This window comes from Bombina bombina, chromosome 1 (assembly GCF_027579735.1).
Source record: "Bombina bombina isolate aBomBom1 chromosome 1, aBomBom1.pri, whole genome shotgun sequence".
NCBI classification, from domain to species: domain Eukaryota; kingdom Metazoa; phylum Chordata; class Amphibia; order Anura; family Bombinatoridae; genus Bombina; species Bombina bombina.
The window spans coordinates 999,903,710-999,926,793 of NC_069499.1; the positions used below are offsets into that span (position 1 = coordinate 999,903,710).

Here is a 23,084-nt window from a genome sequence, read left to right on the forward strand (position 1 = left end):
TATACAGTATACCCATCAAGCTTATATATAAATTGCATTCAGATTGTTTATCACTTATCAGGATGGTTAATTTTGCAAGTGTAAATAATTATTTTCCTTTAAAACTTTACAAAGGGATCAATCCAAACACCACCATATTTTTTTATCATTTTTCTGATTTTTTTTTTCACACAATTTTTCCACATATTTGTGCCAATAAGCAAGACAGAACATCAAATAGTTAAAGGGACAGTTCACTGTAAAAAAAATGACTTGTTATTCCAGCATTTGCTCTCTGAAACCACAGCCCATCAAAATAGGCTAAGCTTGCTGACAGATCAGATTTAGTTATCTTATCACTCAGATGCTTCCCTTTCTTATCTTTATCTCTGTACAATACTTAGAAAGAATAATTGAAAATTAACACTTTGGGGCATATGTATCAAGCTCCGAATGGAGCTTGATGCCCCGTGTTTCTGGTGAGCCTGCAGGCTCGCCAGAAACAGCAGTTATGAAGCAGCGGTCACAAAGACCTCTGCTCCATAACCTGTCCGCCTGCTCTGAGCAGGCGGACAGGAATCGCGGGAAATCAACCCGATCGAGTACGATCGGGTTGATTGACACCCCCGTGCTGGCGGCCGATTGGCCGCGAGTCTGCAGGGGGCGGCCTTGCACCAGCAGCTCTTGTGAGCTGCTGGTGCAATGCTGAATATGGCGAGCGTATTGCTCACCGTATTCAGCGATGTCTGTCGGACCTGATCCGCACTGACGGATCAGGTCCGACAGACATTGATAACTAGAGGCCTTTATCTCCTCCTCCCACTGTGAGTGTAATTTCTTCAGCTGGCTGTGTTTACATAGTTTCTCAATAGCCCTTACCTAGGTATATACATTTTCAGTATAGGTAGGGATACTGCAGGTTAAATCCGCTGTTCCAAATTCCAATATAAAGGCTAAGAAGATATTTGTAAACAATGTAATACACTCCAGCAGGCAAAATGGATTATTGGGAACAAATTAAAGGAGAGAAAGTTTTTGGGTAAACTGTCCCTTTAAATCCTGATCACAAATACAAGTTTGCTGATAGAAATCCTGTTTAAATACCTCCCAGAGGAAGACAGCACCTCTCTCCAGACTTTGGGGCACGGAAAAGGGCATTAGCCAGATCCCAATATCATAATCAAAATTCAAAAGGATTACCAGCCTCCAACTTGTAAGTAAAAAACCTTTATTCACTTATACAGGGTCCATAGTACATAAGTACAGCAACAACGTTTCAAACCAACAATTGGTTCTTAGTCATGTCCTGTTTATTAATACAAAATGACTCTAACTTCCAATCAGAAAAATTAGAGTATAATATACAAAGAAAGACTGTAAGAAAAAGATTTCTAAGCGTTACTTTTAAACATTGTGGCCATGATTCCACTTTCCCCACAGTTCATAGAGATCTTGTTTGCTGTATTTTATATCACCTATATGTATACTAACCCCTTGGAAGTGTATGACAACCTGTGATCATTATCCTGTGGTCCACCTTCTACTTCAGAACCTGGGAACCCCCATGTACTGCAGATAGAACTTCAGTCTTCTTCACCCATCACTGTCTTCTTTGCAGGCCCTTTGAGGTTATCACAAGCACGCATGGTGACATCACAAGGGAGTGAAAGCCTTATGTAAGCCCCCAGGCCACTTAGAGGGACCCCTCATTTGAAAGAGGGTAGTCTGCCCAGGGCCATATGCCCCTATAAGTTTCAGAGATTGTTGTAAAAATGTTTATTACCTGCAGTAGCACTTAAGTGAACTTGAACCTGAGAGAGGGGGCTCTAACAGAGCCCCTATCCACCCCCTGTCTTGTGTCCCTTTAGCATAAACAGGGAGTGAGATATGGGTTCTGCTTAAACCAACTTGCCTAAGGTCAGACTGTACTTTAAGTGCTGTACCTGCTTTTTTATGTGATATTTCAATGATCACCTGCATTTGTCAGGCTCAAAACACCCCTCACTTGAAATAAGGGAATCTGCTCTTTAAAAAGAGGGGATGCAATCACCTGCATCTTATAGGGGTATGTGTAACCTCCTGTGAAAGAGGAAATTGCCCTATTTTAAATGAGGCCACACATCCCTCTAAATCTCAGGGGATCACTATGGTAATAGTGACCACCTGCTGCAAGTACACACATGTGCATTGTTTGACAAGGGTGAGGGCGGACTTTTAGAGCCCCAACCCCCCCATACAACACAGAGGGGTATGATACTTGCCCTCTTTCTTCTAATGTGGGGTCTTATACCCCTCACCATAGAAATAAATCACACCAGGACCACTCATTTGAAAGAGTGAGGTCTCATAATTCAAATAATGGTTTCATATCCGTATAGCTATCAAGTGATTGTCATAGTAATAATGATAACCCAGCAGTAACTGTCAGCCTCATTTTCCAGTGTTATTGATATCATGGCTTATAGATTCATATTTGTCTGAACTAAACTTAATTCTTAAAACTTTTAAGTAACAAAATAAATGGGAGAAAAGGAAAAATGTAAAAGTATATATGTTGTGAAATTCTATATAGTTATAACTATACATAACAAAAGTGCACAATTAAAATCGAAAGTTTAAAAATCATACAAAATGAATAATTTAACCATTCACACAAAAATACACTGAAAAAAATTGTATTGTTTAGGTACATCAAAAAGCTTCACAAAATAGTTAATCAAAAATGATATTTTTTCGAAAATGTAAAATTTGTATGTAAATTACACAGGAATATATTATATCATGCACAGCGTAAATCGTAGCTTAAAGGGACAGTCTAGTCAAAATTAAACTTTCATGATTCAGATAGGGGCATGCAATTTTAAACAACTTTCCAATTTTCTTCTATTATATCATTTGCTCAATTCTTTAGATATCCTTTGTTGAAGAAATAGCAATGCACATGTGTGAGCCAATCACACAAGGCCTTTATGTGAAGCAACCAATCAGCAGCTACTGAGCATATCTAGATATGCTTTTCAGCAAGTGATATCAAGAGAATGAAGCAAATTAGATAATAGAAGTAAATTAGAAAGTTGTTTAAAATGACATGCTCTTTCTAAACCATGAATGAAAAAAAATTGGGTTTCATGTCCCTTTAAGTACACTGGATGTGCAACAAACACACATAAATTTTGTACTTATAAGTACAAAATACAAAGTTTAATTGCTGTTTTTTCTTAAAATGGGCTGAACATGGGAATGTACGACATTATCTCTCAAATCCAAAGGTATATTGTCAAAATACTTATATCCCTAATAGACAAACACATGCATATGAAAATACAGGCAATTGTATGATGCAGAAAGCAGCGTAATGTGATTTATATTGGCTGCAGGATTTAATTTTTAAAGTGTGTCCCCTGCTCATTGCTAACTTCACCATACAGAGTGAAGTTTCCATTTCCAGAAAGCGCCAGTAATTTAAATAGGAGACATCTCCCCACTTGCAGAGACTGCCCATTTTTTAACCCCTTAATGACCACGACGTACCCTGTATGTCGCTGGTCGTTAAAAGACTGTGTGTCTATAATAGCGCAGGTCTGGACACGAGCGGCAATACCGCACTATTAGACCCTCTCTCCAGTAGGCTTGCTAAAATAGCGCTATTGAAAGCGGCACCCTCATAGAAATGTACAGGGTATGCCGCTGGTCATTAAGGGGTTAAGATAATTCCACCAGGGCAGCCCCTGTGAGGGTCAACGTGGAACCATAGGGCCTCGATCCGATATGCAGCGTCGCCCGCAAAAGCCGGCGACGCCAAATTTTGCGCTGGTTTGGTATCAAATATACGGCGTAACCTAAAAGTTACGCTCGTATATTTCTGCCTTCGGCCGGAGTTTTTTGGCCCATAGACAGGTATACCAAACCAGCGCAGTTTGGTATCCAATATACAGCGTAAGGACTTACATGGCGAAAATGGAGAAATCTTACTCCATTTTCACCTCGCCACAAATTGCAGGCGTAGTAAGCCTTACGCTGTCTATTGGAGCCCCGTAACTCCCTAAACTAGCTGCAAAATAAAACCTAACACCTAACGCATGCGCAGTGTCTATCTACCTGTCAACCGCGATCCCCCGCCGCAATCCCTAATAAAGTATTTAACCTCTAAACCACCGCTCCCGGACCCCGCCGCCACCTACATTAAATGTATAACCCCCTATTGTGAGCCCCTACACCACCGCCATCTACATTACCTACCCCCTAATGTGAGCCCCTACACCGCCGCCATCTACATTACCTACCCCCTAATGTGAGCCCCTACACCGCCGCCATCTACATTACCTACCCCCTAATGTGAGCCCCTTACACCACCCCCACCTACATTACCTACCCCCTAATGTGAGCTCCTACCCCGCCGCCAACTATATTAAATTATTAACCCCTAATCTAATCCCACTATACCGCCGCCACCTATATTAAATTATTAACCCCTAATCTAATCCCCTTATACCGCTGCCACTTATATTAAATTATTAACCCCTAATCTAATCCCCCATATCGCTGCCAACTATATTAAATTATTAACCCCTAAAATACTAAACTTTCCCTACCACTAAACCTAAGTCTAACCCTACAAATAGCCCTGAAAAGGGCTTTTTGCGTGGCATTACCCCAAAGTAAACAGCTCTATTGCCAGCCCTTAAAAGGGCTTTCTTGCGGGGCTTTGCCCCAAAGTAATCCGCTCTTTTACCAGCCCTTAAAAGGGCTTTTTGCGGGACGGCGGTTTAGGGGTTAATACATTTTTTTATTATTAGGAGAGTGGGAGGCGTGTTAGACAGTACGGGAGATTTTATAACTTAGTCAGGTTTTGTAGGCGCCGGCAGTTTCTAAAGTGCCGTAAGTCACTGGCGACTCCAGAAATTTGTACTTACGCAGATTTCTGGACATCGCTGGTTTATCCGACTTACGGCACTTTAGCATCTGACGGCGCCGTATATGTGATAGCTCGAGTTGCGAGCTGAAACTATGGGCGGCGGGGGTTCCCTCGCTTGCGCCGCAAACTACGATCTATATCGGATCGTGCCCCAGGTCTGATCTGGCGAGGCTTAGATAATCGCCCCCTAAACGTACATTAGCAGGATTAAAGAATTATTCCAAATCATCTTGGAATACTATCAAACATGTCAAAAAGGCCCTTTTTGAATTTAAAGGGACAGTCTACCATAGAATTGTTATTGTTTTAAAAGATAGATAATCCCTTTATTACTCATTCCCCAGTTTTGCACAACCAACACAGTTATATTAATGTACTTTTTACCTCTGTGATTACCTTGTATCTAGCAACCTTCTTCCAGCCCCCTGATCACATGACTGTGACTGTTTATTATCTATTGTCTTAAATTTAGCATTGTTTTGTGCTAAATCTTAAATAACCCCCTGTGCCTGAACACAGTGTTATCTATATGGCCCACGTGTACTTTCTGTCTCTTTGTGTTGAAAAGAGATTTAAAAAGCATGTGATAAGAGACAGCCCTCAAAGGCTTAGAAATCATCATATGAGCCTACCCATGTTAAGTTTAAACTAAGAATACCAAGAGAAAAAAGCAAATTTGATGATAAAAGTAAATTGGAAAGTTGATTAAAATTAAAAGTCCTATCTGAATAATGAAGTTTAATTTATACTTGACTGTCCCTTTAAGCTGTTGAATTTGATCCATTTAGTTGTTGATATATAATGCAAAACATGTTGTGGGATAGATTGTGATCGCCAATGTCTATGCTGGTATGGGTGAATTTTCTGGTATCCGCTCATATCCGATGTCAAAAATGCATATTGGGAGCTAATAAACAGCCAATAAACGCAATTTGAATGAATGGAATTAACCCCTTAGTTCTTCTCAAGCAATGACGCAAATTCAGCACATTTATGTGTTTTATTATCACTCCTTGTTATTTAAGCAGAACACTTCAGCATAATGTAAAGCAGATTCCTAAAAGCATTTAATTGCCTTAGTACAATAGTGTTAGATAAAACAAAACCCCCAAAAATGTTACTGAAACTAATACATTTAAATATGTGATAAACTGGCCCCTTAAATGTGTCATGCTTTGATTTTAAGTGGCAGGCTCATGAAAAGGACAGCAACAGTCCCCTGCTAAATTTAAAATACAAGCTAGTGCTATTTTAGGATTAACAGTTCTGTGACAAACCAGGCCAGAGACAGGCAAGATGCTGGAAACATAGAGTGATATTAAGTACTTTACATTCAGCTAACCCACCAAATGGCCCTCTTTTGGAGAGACAGTGCCATTTTAAAATCAAATACCCCTGCCCTTCCTAGGCCAATTAAAGGGAAATAAAAGTTAATACTGCACCAGCATACTACAGATACAATTAAATGTATTTAAACAAAAAAAGAGGTCACTTTAGAAGTTATAGTTGACATATAGTCTGTGGTTGCCTATGAGCCTGTAGTTGCCTATAAAAAACCATAGAGAAATGCAGTAAGTATGTGTGGGGGCTGATTGTGTAAACATTCCTTATTTCCTTTGTTTCCAAGTGACTCTAATTGCTTGAACAAACTTTACCTTTAAGCGATGCACTTAAATAATATTCTGTCAGGTGATTTTTAAGCTGCACCATTGTGAGGGCAGCCCAATATCGGCCCAGATTACGAGTGGAGAGCAAAAAGGGGTCTTTTATGGGTGTTTGCGCATATCCAGTTTATCGCTCATATTACAAATTGAAAGTAAACACGATAGTTTGAGCGTAATTTAAGTTAACGTGCGCTGGGATAGCACGTTCTCAGAGCTCTAGTTAACTGTTTTGTACACTTACACTTATAATAACACTGTCTAATAAAAATTATTCAAAAAAATATTGCACAAAAAAGCTATAAGGGCTCAAAGATATGAGGTCTCAGGTGTTAGAAAAAAAGGCTACAAAGGGCTTTAACATTGAGATACATACATATACATGTCTAAAGATGTATTATGTATGTATATATATATATATATATATATATGTATTTATAAGTGTATATATGTATTTACAGACATATATACACATATAAACACACAAATACATATGTACACATATATAGACGCATCTATATAAAGTGCATTGGAGCCCTTTGCAGTTAAGTAGATAAAAACATGTTAAAGCATATTTATGCAATATTCATATTTAATAAAGTGTTATACTGTATATTTACTGTAAATATTTCACATTCCAATATTATGCATATAGCAGAATATGTTCTATGTTTTTTTAAATAGATATTCCTATATATATATATATATATATATATATATATATATATATATATATATATATATATATATATATATATATATATATATATATATATATATATATATATATGTATAGGTATAGATATATATTGTACTGAAATTCATCAGATATAGATAGAAATATGTATTTAAGAATAAATAGAACATATTCTATGTGAAGAACATTGGAATGTTAAATGTTCATATTTTCATGTCTGGTTAGCGCAATTGAGAATATGCGATCAGGTTTGCATGTGAGATGTTAGTTTTTTTCCATTTTTTTGCTCCTTTGACTTCTTAGTGGGAATACGTTAATGCGCAATATGCTGAATTCAGCTTTTTGCATGCATTAGGATAGCCCTTGTGTGGAAAAAAGTTTACTTTCAACTTGTAATACAATTGCTACCCGACTTGCACAAAAAGCTTACGTCTAGTGGCCCATAATGCATAGGATGAATTTATGTTGGGCTGTAAATGGAACATGGGCTCAGTACAATATTTTAAATATAAAACACAACACTACAAATCAAAAACACCAGCATTCTTTAAAAGCACCAGTGCCTTTGTACTGAGGATGTTTGAGACCAGTTATTTAATGCCACACACCCCAGGCTACCCAATGTCACAGCTTGGGATGTCCCTTAACCAATCAGTGAAAGGTAGTATATTATGGCTGTCACAAGAGGCGTGGGAAAGAAGCCCAGTGTTTCAGGTCTGGTATTCCTCATTATGCTGTTGTTACATTCCTATACACTGTCAGTATAATATTCCTTGTGCTTCATATTACAGTAAATGATCAGCCTTAACAATTCTATAATCAATGGTCTCCCCAGAATAACATATGAATAGGTAAACAGGCTATTCTCATATAATTGAGTCTAGTAGAGTGTTAGAGTGCGCCAATGCAATGCATGCCTTGGTTTCCCTTCCCAAGATAACGCTCACTTTCCCATTTTGCTATCACCTTTGTGCATGTCCTACCCCAGCCAGCTTAAAAAATGTTTTATCAGAGGTCAGACTGTGTGAGACTAACACCAGGTTCACTATATAACTGACCCTCCTCCATTCCAAGGGATCAGTGTGAGAAAAACAGCAGCCTTGTGATTGTGACTGTGCACTTCTCTCACTGTGAAGGAATGCTGACTCCTTGTGTGTAGTCCTCTAAGTATGTGTGTGTCTGTAGCTTCAGTAGCAATTTAAATCTGCATGTGTCAACATATGTGTGTGTGTGTTTGTGTGTGTGTGTGCATGTTTGTGTGTGTGTGCATGTTTGTGTCTGTGTGCACGATTGTGTCTGTGTGTGTGTATGTGCATGTTTGTGTGTGTGTGCATGTGCATGTTTGTGTGTGTGGGTATGTGTATGTTTGTTTGTGTGTGTGCATGTTTGTGTGTGTCTGTATGTGTATGTTTGTGTGTATGTTTTTGTGTTTGTGTGTGTATGTTTGTGTTTGTGTGTGTATGTGCATGTGTGTGTGTATGTGCATGTGTGTGTGTATGTGTATGTTTGTGTGTGTATGTGTGTGTGTGTGTGTATGTGTATATATATATATATATATATATATATATATATATATATATATATATATATATGTATGTGTGTATATATATATATATATATATATATATATAATGTGTATGTGTGCATGTTTGTGTGTGTATATATAGGTGCATGTTTGTGTGTGCATGTTTGTGTGTGTGTGTATATGTGTGTGCATGTATGTGTGTATGTGCGTGTGTGTATCTGTGCATCTTTGTGTGTGTGTGCATTTCTATCAACATATTTGAAAATGTGTTTACATATTACAGAATGTATAATACACTAAGGGGTGAATTTATGAAAGGCTTTGCAAGCCTTTCGACACACTACGGCTGCAGGTTCTCACAAGAGACCGCTGCTTCCCTAATCTTTTACCACCTCTAAAGTGCCGAAATTCAGTCTCCACTGTCTAGTCCGACCGGGGAGATTGACAGCTCCTGCCCGCACGTAATAGGCTGTGCATGGGCAGGAGGCGGGATTGCACTCGAGCGCAAAATAGCGCTCATGTGCAATGCTGAATTCCGCCAGGGGAATTCAGCCCGCCAGATGCGAGCTGCGGCAGACAGGGGCGCATATGTGCGCCCTTGTCCGCCTCAGCTTGATAAATCACCCCCTATGAATGTGAATGAAACTATGTATTTGCAAATTTTAAAATGACCGCAGTAGGCCATACATATGTGTTAAGTACCATTTCTTCAAAACGGAAATCTCTTTGTGTGTCACACATGATTAAAGGACTTGCATGACAGGGTTTCTTGTCAATTAACAATTTTATATATTATATTATATGTAGGTAAGAAACCCTTTAACCAAACTGCTTGGGACCACAGCAATTTTGGATTTTGGAATAGTTTGGATTTTGGAATATTTGCATCTTTAAAATGGGACAGTATGGAGAGGGGATAGAACCAAGTGTAAACAACAATATGTTATATCATGTAGGCAATATTTACATTTCATAATACATCTTATACATCTAAAGGTAGCTTTATATCATTTTATATATAGCACCCTCTGAAAGATAGTACAGTACTGTAAACAGAAATGTAAAAGTTGTTTTAAATAAATATCTTTTTTTTTGCCTTTTAGAACAAACACCAAAAAAAACAGACACAGGCAGAATTCTGGATTTGGGGATTTGTACCTGTATATATATTATTGACGTTTCCCCTTGTATTCTGAATCTGTGAATCTCCCAGAAACATCAATAAATATTGTTGACCTATTTTTTTTGTGAAAATCTTGCGGGAGCAGGGAAGATATATATTCCTCCCATATGCACTATTTTAAGCATTTGGGGTGTGCACTCCCACTTCAGAATAATATAATAATTCCAACTACCAGGTTGTAGTACCAAAACCATGGAAATTCCTACATTCACTGGATATCACTAAAAGATGCCAAATTGATCAAAACAAGTGTGATTTTCAGGTGCTTATACTAATCAGGAAATTCACATTTATTTTAATTAATTTGTCTTCTTTTGTGAAACCCAATGAGTGTAATGTCCACACACACACACCCCACATATAAAACCCTTTCAGCTACAATTTATTAGCCAGATCATTCAATGTTCCATGCTGTAACTTTAGATTGGACGGTATGTATTTACATGCATTTGCACACCTACAAAAACACATGTATGCCTGCATGAATATAAGCACACATGCAAACACGTGTGCACACACACACACACACACACACACACACATATATATATATATATATATATATATATATATATATATATATATATATATACAGTAAATATATATATAAATATATATATATACAGTATATATGTGTGTGTGTGTGTATATATGTATGTGTATGTATGTGTGTGTGTATATATATATATATATATATATATATATATATATATATATATATATATATATATATATATATATATATACACACAATTAGAAAAACATAAAACATTCAATGGTGATAAAAAAAATTAAGGCTGAATTTAAAGTTCACAATCAAATTTTGGAAATGATTAGGATCTCTGGCAGTTTTTAATTTCCAATTGAATATACACACATTAATGTTGCCATTTGATTATCATAGGAAATGCCCATTATTATACAATTTGTTAGATAGTGCATCTGTGTTATATAAATACAGAAGGGGGGGGGGTAAAATGATATTAGGCACAGATATACAGTGTTACAATTTACTGTGAGGATTTTATATTTACAATAAATGGGTTTCATTCTAACTATAGCATGACAAGTTTCTTCAATCTGATAGAGCACACACATTATCTATTGGATAAAGCATGGAATTTGAAACAACTTTTCATTTTACTTCTGCTACCAATTCTGCTTAGTTCTCTTGACATCCTTTGGTAAAGCCTAATCCTAGGTGAGTTCAGGAGTGTGCACATGTCTTTAGTCATCTGGCAGAATTGTTTGTAACCATTTTTATAGCAATGTTATCTATTGTTGCAAATGCTGCTGCCATAAACTGCTAAAGACCAGTGCACACTCCTAAGCGCCTATCAGCCTACCTAGATTTAGTCTTCAAGAAATGACAGAATGAGTACAAAGCAAATTTAATAACAGAAGTAAATTGGAGAGTTGTTTAAAATTACACAATTTTGACTTTCTATCCCTTTTTAGATAGTTACACAATTCAATTTCTAAAGCTATAGTAATATATTTATTGGTAAATCACTTTGCTAATAAATAGCAGTTCAACCGGGCAACCTATCAGTTAGCACTGTATAAATAAGTAGAAAGTACATCTCATTAAATTTACTTTTAGCATTTAAACAAGCCAAGTATGACCATGTGACTTACTTCTATTTAGGGCTACTATGTACTATCTGAAAACTGGTCTGGCCTTCCCCTGCTAAGAATGCATTAAAGTCACACTGATCCAGTATGTGCCTTATTCTGTAGGAATGTTTGAGACTTCAGAGTTTGGAGAGGTTGAGAACAAATTGTTCATGATATAATTTTGCAAGCTAAATTGGCAACACAGTGAAATACAGTGCATGCATATAGAATACATAAAGTACAGCTAGATAGATAGATAGATAGATAGATAGATAGATAGATAGATAGATAGATAGATAATAGATAGACAGATAGATTAGATATATACAGTTACATGCATACAAATGAGGCAGCTGGCATATATAATTTTTGTTGTTAATCTGTAAACCCCATAAAACTGCTAATCACTTTTTGTCTTCCTACTATTTAATATCTTGCTTTAAGGGATTGCAAATGCTAGTGAGACCCCCATAGCTTACTAGAAGTAAAAATAAAGTAAATGGTGACATATTTCTATGTCATACTCTCACTTTTGCCCCTTGACCTTGCTATATATTTGAGCCCCGTGTCATACAGATAGTGTACATGTAGCGCTTACCCTTAATGCTGACCCCCAGCCCTCCCACCTCCTGCTTGACAACCCTCACTGTCCGCCGTAGGTTGACAATAGCCTCCGGGACGCCTCCGGTGAGGTCTGCGCCGTTCAATGCTTTCTCCTCGGTGTCCCCGGGCTCAGGCTCCAATGTGTAGCTCAGAGTTTCCTCTCCGAGTAGCAGCAGTACTCGCAGCCAGCGCTCCCCGGGGCTGCGTAGCTCCAGCAGCCCGCTTCGCTGAGTCCTGCACGGGGCAGCCATGGTCACAGTCCCCGGAGAGGGAATGAGAAAGGAGGGGGAGAGCAGAGGGACCTCCCCGGGCTAAGAGTGAGGGAGGAGAGGAGGAAAACTCCCCGGGCTGGGGCTGCACATGGCTGGGAACGCCCTCCTCCCCTCCCATACCCAAATAATGCCACCGTATGCCCCTGTAGTGCCTACCCACATACCATTATTATAATCAGTTTATGCCAGTGTAGAGCCCTCACGGACACCATTACCTCATGCCAGCACTCTGACACAATATATATTGCACCTAGTGCCCAGTGCCACCCCACATATTATATCCACATCTCCACTCTATGTGTTCCAAGTTCATATTCTAAAACTGATGTCCATTGCTCAAACACTGTCACTATACACATTGCCAATCCCTGCCCACACCGGGTGTCAATAATTTCACTACATACACTGCCACTTCATAACAACAAACTGCTAACTCTGCAGTTATATTGTCACTAAATTCACTGATATGATTTACCCAGAAAGTTGAAACTGTTGACCATGGCCAGACAAAGTCACTTTATATATTGCCATACAAACTGCCACAATATGCTCTTCATATGCTACCCAGTACCCCCTAAACTGAGCATACCCCAACCACTGCATGACCACAAAATGTCAGAATATATCATCTATGCTTGAAATTTGTTATAAACATTGCAAGCTACTACATGCTGCTCATACTGTCACAATATACATTGTCACCTAAATGAGAGAACATTTAGGACTTTTGCTTATTTTACTATATAGACCTCAACCCATGCTTTTACATTGTAGTCAAACAAGTACCATATGGTCACACCCTCTCACTATACTGAATGCAATATCACATCCATCCACTGCAACTAAAAACATTACCAACATATTTTTACTATATACACTGTCACCTCATGCCAAAAGTGTTACAGAATATTCTCCAGTACCAACCCAATGCTTCTGTTAAAATGTTATGTTATGGCTGTCAGTGTTGCAACATAACAGGCCACCAACAAGCAGCGTGTACCAATCATATGATTATATTAAAGGGATACTAAACCCAGATTTTTTCTTTCATGATTTAGATAGAACATGTGATTTTAGTCAACTTTCTAATTTATTCCTATTATCAATTTTTCTTCATTCTCTTGCTATATTTATTTGAAAAAGCAGGAATATAAACTTAAAAGCCAGCCCATTTTTGGTTCAGCACCTGAGTAGCGCTTGCTGATTGGTTTGCTACATTTAGCAACCAATCAGCAGGAGCTACCCAGGTGCTGAACCAAAAATGGGCCGGCTCTTGAGTTTAGATTCCTGCTTTTTCAAATAAAGATATCAAGGGAATGAAGAAAAAATGCTAATAGGAGTACATTAGAAAGTTGCTTAAAATCGCATGTTCTATCTGAATCATGAAAGAAAAACATTGGGTTTAGTAACCCTTTAATATATGAAAGGAATCTGTTCATATAACCTTTTAATAGCATGATGTCAAGTGAGTGAACTATGTGCTGTTTCCTTTGATCATGTGATATCTAGAGATTTATATAACGTGGTGTCAAGAACATTAAATAATTGTATTTTTTACATCAACCACATATCTAGAAGGCTGTGTATGATATTTTCCTCTAATGAGAGGTTCAACGTTCTTGTAAATTGAAGATGACCCAAGTTATATTTCAGATGTTCGAGCAAGATTGCAGAGTGGGCTCTATGAAATGTCTCAGCAGTGAAAGGGTTTGACGTTAACCTTCTTCTGCAAAATATCTTTTATCTAAGTTAAAGCTGTTTAAATCAATATTAACACTTACAAGATGTGCAAGTTCATACACAAATCTTCAACAGGGATATACAGCTCTAGTAACACTGACAAATTTCATCAGCATGAAAACACATAGGGTCAGATTACAAGTGGAGTGCAAATATTTGTGTGTAAGCGATATAAAGGTATAGATATGTATTGTACCAAAAAAACTATATATATATATATATATATATATATATATATATATATATATATATATATATATATATATATATATATATATATATATATATAAATATATATTTAATGTTGAATAGAACATTTTCTGTGAAGAACATTGGAATGTGAAATACTCATATTGTCATGTGATTGGGTTTGCCTGTGAGTGGGATGTTGGGGTTTTTTCCACTTTTTTTGCTCCATTGACTTCTATGGGGGAATACGTGAATGAGCATGCGATATTCTAAGTTTGGCTTTTTTCATTTGTCCGGTTAGCGTGAGAGTGAAAATAGTTTACTTTCAACTCATAATACAAGCTCAACCTGACGCCTTCTAGCACAGATAACGCGTTAAATAACGCTTCACTTGTAATCCGACCCATAGTTGTTTTATTCAGGACAAGGACATCCATTAAAAACAGAAAACATTTTAAAATACCATGTTTTAGATGCAAAAATAATAAATTACTTTAAGGGTCATTTAAAGACTTTTCACGTCAGTAAAAATGAAATCCAAGATTTTTCTTTCATGATTCAGATAGAGAATACAATTTTCAAAAAGTTTTCAATTTGCTTCTATTATCAAATGTGTTACCTTCACATGTTATTCTTTGTTGAAGAGATATCTAGATAGGTAGCGTACACACGTCTGAAGCGCTACATGACAGGAAATAGTGCTGCCCTCTAGTGCTCTTGTTAATGTATAACATTGTTGTAAAACTACTTCCATATAGTGCCGCAGTCACATGCACGCTCCTGAAGTTACCTTTCTGCTGTTCAACAAATTTAACAATAAAACAAAGACATTTTATTAATAGAAGTAAATTGGAAAGTTGTTTGAAATTGTATGTTCTATCTGAAACATGAAAGAAAATAGTTGGGTTTTATTTTGCTTCAAGCTATTGTATAAGTGCAATCTCCTAGATCTACCTTGTTGACTGAACATAAATATTTGTTAACAAATTTTAATCCACAAAAGAGGAATTTTATTAACTAGAACAACTAGAGAGATAACTATAAAAATCAGTATCAAGGGATCAAGTATGCAGGGTTGGCCACAAGAAATAGTATCATTCAATATAGCTGGAGTTTTCTATAGTGATGGATGTGTTGTCTGTGGGGTACAGCACCTCAGCCCTGGGGTTTCTCTTTTTCTTTATATGTGCTAATGTTAGAAATAAAGCATCATGTTTTTTATTGACCAATGAGCTGGCTGCATTTTATTTGATTAACTTTGTATGTTTTCTTCTGGAGTCAAGATTAGAATTGTTAAACCAATTAAAAAAAAAACATTATTTCTACACTATACTGAAAACAAAGCAACAAGCACAAGGCCTTGTTAGGTGCCCAGGTATTGATCAAGATATTGAAAACTTTATAGCTGAAAGGTTGTGAACAAAACATTAAACAATTACCAAAGGGAAAATACTAAATTCATATTGATTATGCTGGATGTATAGATTTTTCAGTTGTATCTAATTGTGGTTGATGTTCATTCAAATGGATTGAGGTTATGCCCAAGGTAATAGCTAATGCCAGAAAAAACAATTATAGCATTGAAATATATTTTCATATTTTAGGTCAATAATGGCCAACTTCCTAACATATGGGGGCAGCAGGTCAATATTTTAGATGCCTTAAAGGGACAGTTTCCCCTAAGTTTTTCTCTATGTTAATTTGTTTCAAGTGATCCATTTTACGGGCTAGAGTGTATTAAAGGGATAGTCTACTCCAGAATTGATATTGTTTAAAAAGATAGATAATCACTTTATTACCAATTACCCAGTTTTGCATAACCAAAACTGTTATATTAATTCACATTTTATCTCTGTGATTACCTTGTATCTAGCCCTGCAGACTGCCCCCTTATTTCAGTTCTTTTGACAGACTTGCATTTTAGCCAATCAGTGCTGACTCATAAGTAACTCCATGGGAGTGAGCACAATGTTATCTGTTTGGCACACGTGAACTAGCGCTGTCTAGCTTTGAAAAAATGTCAAAATGCTTTGAGATAAGAGGGAGCCTTCAAGGGCTTAGAAATTAGCATATGAGCCTACCAAGGTTTAGCTTTCAAACAGAATACCAAGAGAACAAAGCAAATTTGATGATAAAAGTAAATGGGAAAGTTGTCTAAAATTGCATGCCCTATCTGAATCATGAAAGTTTAATTTTGACTAGACTGTCCCTTTAAATAGTTTACAAGTAGCTCCTTTTACTTTATTTCAGCATTTGATCTCTACCTTCGAAAAGTTTCTATACTTAAGTATAGGTTAAAGAAAACCTGTGTAAACATAGCCAGCAGAATAAATTACACTCCAAGTAGGAAGTAGAAGAGATAAGCAATACAATATTAATTTTCAATTGTTCTAAGTATTAGGCTTTGGTTTACAGTGATAATATAAATAAATGTGTGTGTACAGAAAGTGACAAACCAAGGATAACTGATTTCCCTGGAAACTCAACCCATTTTTATGGGTTGTGGTTTTAAACAACAAAAACAGCTATATCAAATACTAAAAAAAACCAAAGGAGCAATTTTTCATACATTTTGTACTCTGTAGCTGGTATAATAAGTAATTGGAAACACATTAAGGTAAAAATAATTTTACAGTACACTGTCCCTTTAAAGGTTGCATATACATTGTGGCTATTAAACACACAAACAATAACGTGTTTCTAAAAAATGTCCAGTGGCACAGGGCCAGATGTAGTTAAAGTTGCATAGTACCCTCTTGTCAAACCTCTGGAAGATCTATATAGACCAGGGGAGCACTAATGTGAAGGTTGAAAGTGCGGATGGAACCCAGGCCTACTCTAAGAAGAAGTTTAGCCTTGTTGACCGTGCAGGGTGTGCTGTGTGCATCTCAATACTGAAAGATGATTCAATAATATAATAATTAACCGTGTGAGCTTTATTAAGGATAGTGCTACAATTTGTGACCGCTGCATCAGAAGTGACTTAGCAGCTGATTTGGCACCAAGACCTATGGGAGACGTGCTGACAATCTGTGCTTGGTTATATCTATGGAAGTTGTGGTGTTCCTGTTTCTGACCTGCTCTCCTGGTTTTGACTGTAGCATGCACTCTGGCTTATGCTTTTTGCCTCACCCATGCCTGTACCTTGATTTCTGGACTAATAAACAGGTTGCTGACTTCTGAAACAGAACTTTTGACTATCCCTCTTCCTGCCCCTTTTGCTGTGACTTCTGGCTTTTGTCAGTTATTCTGGTATCGGATCCTGGCCTAATCCCTACAACTCCTCTGGATATTCCTGGATATTCCTTGGCAGCAGTTCTGTACCTTCATTACAGATTTTCAAATGCTATTCTCAGTAAATCCTGGGAGTTATGCAACATACTTTTTTAACATTCCAACCACAATTGTTTTGCTGAGATGTGAGCCTCAGATCTGGGCACATAATCAGATTTAGTTTTTTTAAAAAGTGAATTGAATACTTGGGAACCTTTTGTGAACACTATGGGGCTGATTTATCAAGCTCCGTATGGAGTTTAATGCCCCTTGTTTCCTGTGAGCCTTCAGGCTCGAACAGAAGTTATGAAGCAGCGGTCTAAAGACCGCTGCTCCATAACTTGTCCGCCTGCTCTGAATACGATCTGGTTGATTGACACTCCCTGCTAGTGCTGCGAATCTGCAGGGGGCAGCACAAGAACTGCTGGTGCAGTGATAAATGCTGACATTTATGATAGAAAGAAAAATACTACAAAGTTAAACATTGCAAAATATAGCAATGAGATCAAGAGGGGGTGTTCTACAGAATGTTGAAATATAGAAAACAGAAGAGTGACAAACATATAATATAAGTCCAAACAAAGATAGGAAAATGTCCTCCAAAGGATAATTCTTAAGGTATGGCTGCTCTCCTCTTCCCCAACGAATATAGATAGGTTCTACAAAGTCAAGCAAATAGAGGGGCGCCTCATGCGTGTATCAGTAGGTTCAAGAAGTGGTACATAGAAGGTGTAGAAAAAGTACTCAGATTTGGATAGAGCACCCTTATGTGCTGGTAGTGTCAGGCTGATAGATTCAGGGTGTATCAGCTCACCCACTCCCAGTAACAGGAACAGTCTGCAGTATATCTGGATCCAATTCTAAATCAGGCTAGGACAAAGTTAGTTATCCAAAAGCAGGGTGGAAAGTAACACCAGGGTTACTAAATGGCTGTATTAGAAGTAATTCTACTAAACTGCTAAAAGTTAAAAAGCATTTATTAAACGCACATTTAAAAACAAGAAGCAGTAGGTATATAAGGGGGTATGAGGGTTTATGGTGGTATACGTGGTTAACTACATCATCTAGTTCCTAATCCTTACATCTTTATTTGTGGTTAACTACATCTTCTAGTTTCTAATCCTTACATTTGTTTAAATGCTCATTTGCCTTCCATTACCTTTCTTTGGCACGGAACAATATATAACATGGCACCTTTGAGGGTTGAGGGTTCCTTCATTAATGTATAAAAATTGCATTGCACCTCCTAGTGGTGGAACAAATAAAGAGTTTAAAAAGGGGCAAGGTCAGGGCATTCTGTACAGGTGGCTTGGCAGTCAAGTCGGAGTGTAGGAGATTTGTGGCCTGGCTGATGGCTCAGTGTGGGCATCAGATAACTAGGACAGATGAATTTGCAGGAAGGAGAACAGAACAAAATATACACATTACATGATGGTTGGGAGATCTGTGCCAAACACTGGATTGTATGATCATTTAAAGTTCAAGTAGACCATAAATAGTTATAATATCAAATATTTCATAAAGTGCTGTTCACGGGATAGTGTGGTGAACAGAAGTTTGATGTAGAACTAACTTCTAAGGTAGTTGTATGTGCTTTTTTAAATAATAAAGTAGATTGAGAATAATTTAAAATCAAATTACTTTTTCTGTCCTAATAATTTTTTAAAGGGATATTAAGCTATAATAATGTATTTAAGGCAAATATTAATGATTCAGGTAGAGCATGTAATTTTAAGCAACTTTCTAATTTACTCCTATTGTAAATGTTTCTTTGTTCTCTTGCTATCTTTATTTGAAAAGCAGTTATGTAAGCATAGGAGCCAGTCCATTTTTGGTTCAGCACCTGGGTAGCTCTATCCAAATCATGAAAAAAAAAAAAAATTGGGTTTTGTGTCCCTTTAAGTGAGCCTTTAATAACAAAGTCTCCAAGTCCATATGTATGATGTAAACTGTATAGCTGTCTTCAAAGCCATGTTTCCCAAATAGAGAATAGGCATGGTTAGAGCACATCTTCAAACACCTGTTTTAGCATTAGCCACCACTGTTACTTGAGAAAGGGTAGTCACTTAACTTGCAGTTGCTACATTGTGCAAGTGCATTGTGGGAATAGGGTTGTTTCATTCATTAGTATGTTGATCTGACGACTACCAAATATTTCAGTCAATAGAAAATAAGCTTGTACAGTATTTAATAAATAAAATATATCTTTTGGCCTTCTTGAGTAACATAATGCATAAGCTCTTCAGTGTATCAACCACACCTGTCAAAGATTTTTGTAGAGCTCTGATGAAGGGCACCTGAATAAGTCATATGTTTTATTTTTATATCTGCATTGCAAACTCTGTCAATAAACTTAATCTTATTTAATAATGAATGAAAGCATGTAGAAAAGCTTTCAATCTTAAAGTGGTAGCATCAACCTTGTGGGAGGGGATCTCATCTAAACTGAGATCTTGCTGTCTGTCATCTTGCCCCAATAATATGACGAGTGTCCTATCTTAATTTCTGGTTAGTGGTTAGGGTTATTGTTAGGGTTAGGGCTAGGGTTATGATTTATTCTTTAAAAAAACCCAGATAAGGCTGCATAGCATTTTGAATCTGCAGCTCTATTAATTCTATGACAACATTGTTATAGCTGTTCTATTACACATGAAAGAGAAAATAAAAACATGTGTTTCTTAAAGGGACATAATACTCATATGCTAAATCACTTGAAACTGATGCAGTATAACTGTAAAAAGCTGACAGGAAAATATCACCTGAGCATCTCTATGTAAAAAAGGAAGATATTTTACCTCACAATCTCCTCAGCTCAGCAGAATAAGTTCTGTGTAAAAAGTTATACTCAGCTGCTCCCAGCTGCAGGTAAAAAATTAAAAAAATGAAGAAATGAACAGCAGCCAATCAGCATCAGCAGTGCTGAGGTCATGAACTTTTACTGTGATCTCATGAGATTTGACTTGACTCTCATGAGATTTCATTGTAAACTTCCTTTACCTGATTGGTGAAACAAGATGAGAGTGCACAATGCTCATCCCTTCAGATGTCCCAGGACAGACACACTAAAATGCTGCTTAGAAATCCTTTACAATGGGAGGTGGCTACTGAGGAACTTTTGAGGTAAAATATCTTTCTTTTTTACATAGAGATGTTCAGGAGATATTTTCTAGTCAGCTTTTTACAGCTATACTGCATCACTTTCAAGTGTTTAAACATTTGGGTATTATGGCCCTTTAATTAATTGTATCTAAAAGAGGGCACTTTAATTCATATCACAGCTTTTTTGTTAGAAAAAAATGTGCCTGTGTTATGCTTGTGGGGTGTCCCACTGTTCACCAAGAGATGGGAATTGTCCTTATCAGCCAATGAGTTTCTATCTCACAGACCACCTGTATGTACAGGCATGGACTTTTTGCTAATTTTAAAATAAAATAACAAGTTTAAGTTGAGCTTTTTTTTATTAAAATATAATCATAAAGATTACATAGTTCTCTTTCATATGCACATAAATATGTTGTTGAGTTAAAGTCCCTTGAAGGTAATAAACTAATTTTTATAAAATTGATACTAGTTTCACCACCATCTTTTTTTAGACACCTTGGTACTAACACACCTTTTTAAACTTCTGTTTTTTGTTAGGTAATCATCTATATTTTCTTGTTTATTAATTATCAAAATAAAATAATAATTAGCATAAACATGGATTGATAGATGATAGATTGATAGATGATAGATTGATAGATTGATAGATGATAGATTGATAGATGATAGATTGATAGATGATAGATTGATAGATGATAGATAGATAGATAAATAGATAGATAGATGATAGATAGATAGATAGATAGATAAATAGATAAATAGATAGATAAATAGATTGATTGATAGATGGATAGATATATGATAGATAGATTGATAGATCAAACATATACAACTATAACAGTTTTAAAGGAATCAAAGCATCATTTGAAAATATAAATGAAACGTCTGCTTATAACAGTACATTTATTACATGATATCTCCATGGTAATCATAAGCCCACTATGTGCAAGATGGTATTATACAACATTTGAGAATTTTATAAAAAGAATTAAATGAAAATAGAATACAGAGAGGTTTACAGAGGCAGATTATTTCCGTTTGTTATCATAAAAAGGAGATGTTTAATTCCAAATGTTTTTATTATGTGATAGAATAGAAGCATTTTGTAATATACTTCCATTAGCAAAAGTGCTACTGTTAAAAGTTACTGTTTTTCAACGGCGTATGCACACGTGCTCTGAGTGCCCCATTTACAGAGTCTTAAAGTAAGCATCTGTGCACTCAAATAATGAAAAAATTACTTTTATTTTGACATATTAAAAAAACAAGCACACTGGCACACATATTGCCATTGCCTGGCAGTTTGGATCACTACCTTATTTCTATGCACCCCGCAGTGTCTGTGTGCTACTGTGAAGTCGGAGCAGCTTTGGTGGGAAGATCTGCCTTTGAGTATCTAGTCGTTGTTTCAGGCTAGTCCCAAATGTAGGGCCCAGTGAATCAAAAGTCTCCAGAAATGATAGTGCAGTTTACTCTTTACAAATACTTAGCTTTTACTTCTTCAAAGCCGGATCAGCATCCCCACCTGCAGGTCCTCTGTAAATACGTCACCAATGATGAAACCGGCTTCCTCCAATCACGGCTTCCCCCCCAGAGCGTCCATCTTGTAAGGCCCTGCCGTGATTGGAGGAAGCTGGTTTCATCATTGGTGACGTATTAACAGAGGACCTGCAAGTGGGGAATGCCAATCCGGCTTTGAAGAAGTAAAAGGTAAGTATTTGTAAAATACGGTGCAATGTAAACTTTCATCAATGAAAGGGCCCCTGTTTTTAATAGTATATTTAAAAACCGGGCACTAATTGATGAAAGTTTACATTCACTTTAAGTATGGTTAGCATATTCCCATGAGGACATGTTTCCAAGACCTAGCAATGGGCAAAATGGCTAAAAGCAAACAAAGGGAAAATCATAACTTCAAGCTTTTTGGGAATTCCATGCAAGGAATATAACAGAAGTGATGTTTCAAAACACAGATGAACAGAAATACTAGAAATCGTATGTATCTAAAACAAGAAATCCATAGATGTTTGAAATACTTGTATGCCCACCATATGTGGAAAACAGTGCCCTCTCTTCACCCCAGTTTCTCTAGTACATTGGGAACAATAGTGAAAAATATAAACAATAAAAATAGGGTTGTTGTTTTTTGTTGTTTTTTGTTGTTTTTTTAACATCTGGTAATTTAAAAGTTAGTGAGTATATTATGCAAAGTGAAAAACTATATCCACAATGAAAAAAGATTTTTGTTAACAGATTAACATTAACAAAATTGATTTCCACTTTTCAAATTATTTTTATTTTTTTAATATAATCTACAATCACACAACA

The 23,084-nt window shown here is 36.7% G+C and overlaps 1 protein-coding gene across 1 annotated transcript in view; it reads right to left on the minus strand.

Annotated features, from left to right (window-relative positions):
- SNTA1 (syntrophin alpha 1) overlaps positions 1-12,510 on the minus strand; it is a 100,089-nt gene extending 87,579 nt beyond the window's left edge. Inside the window, exon 1 of the mRNA XM_053712729.1 lies at positions 12,176-12,510. Within this exon, the coding sequence (XP_053568704.1) occupies positions 12,176-12,431 (256 nt within the window). The 5' untranslated portion in view covers positions 12,432-12,510. The remainder of the gene's footprint in view (positions 1-12,175) is intronic.
- Positions 12,511-23,084: the final 10,574 nt, after the last annotated feature.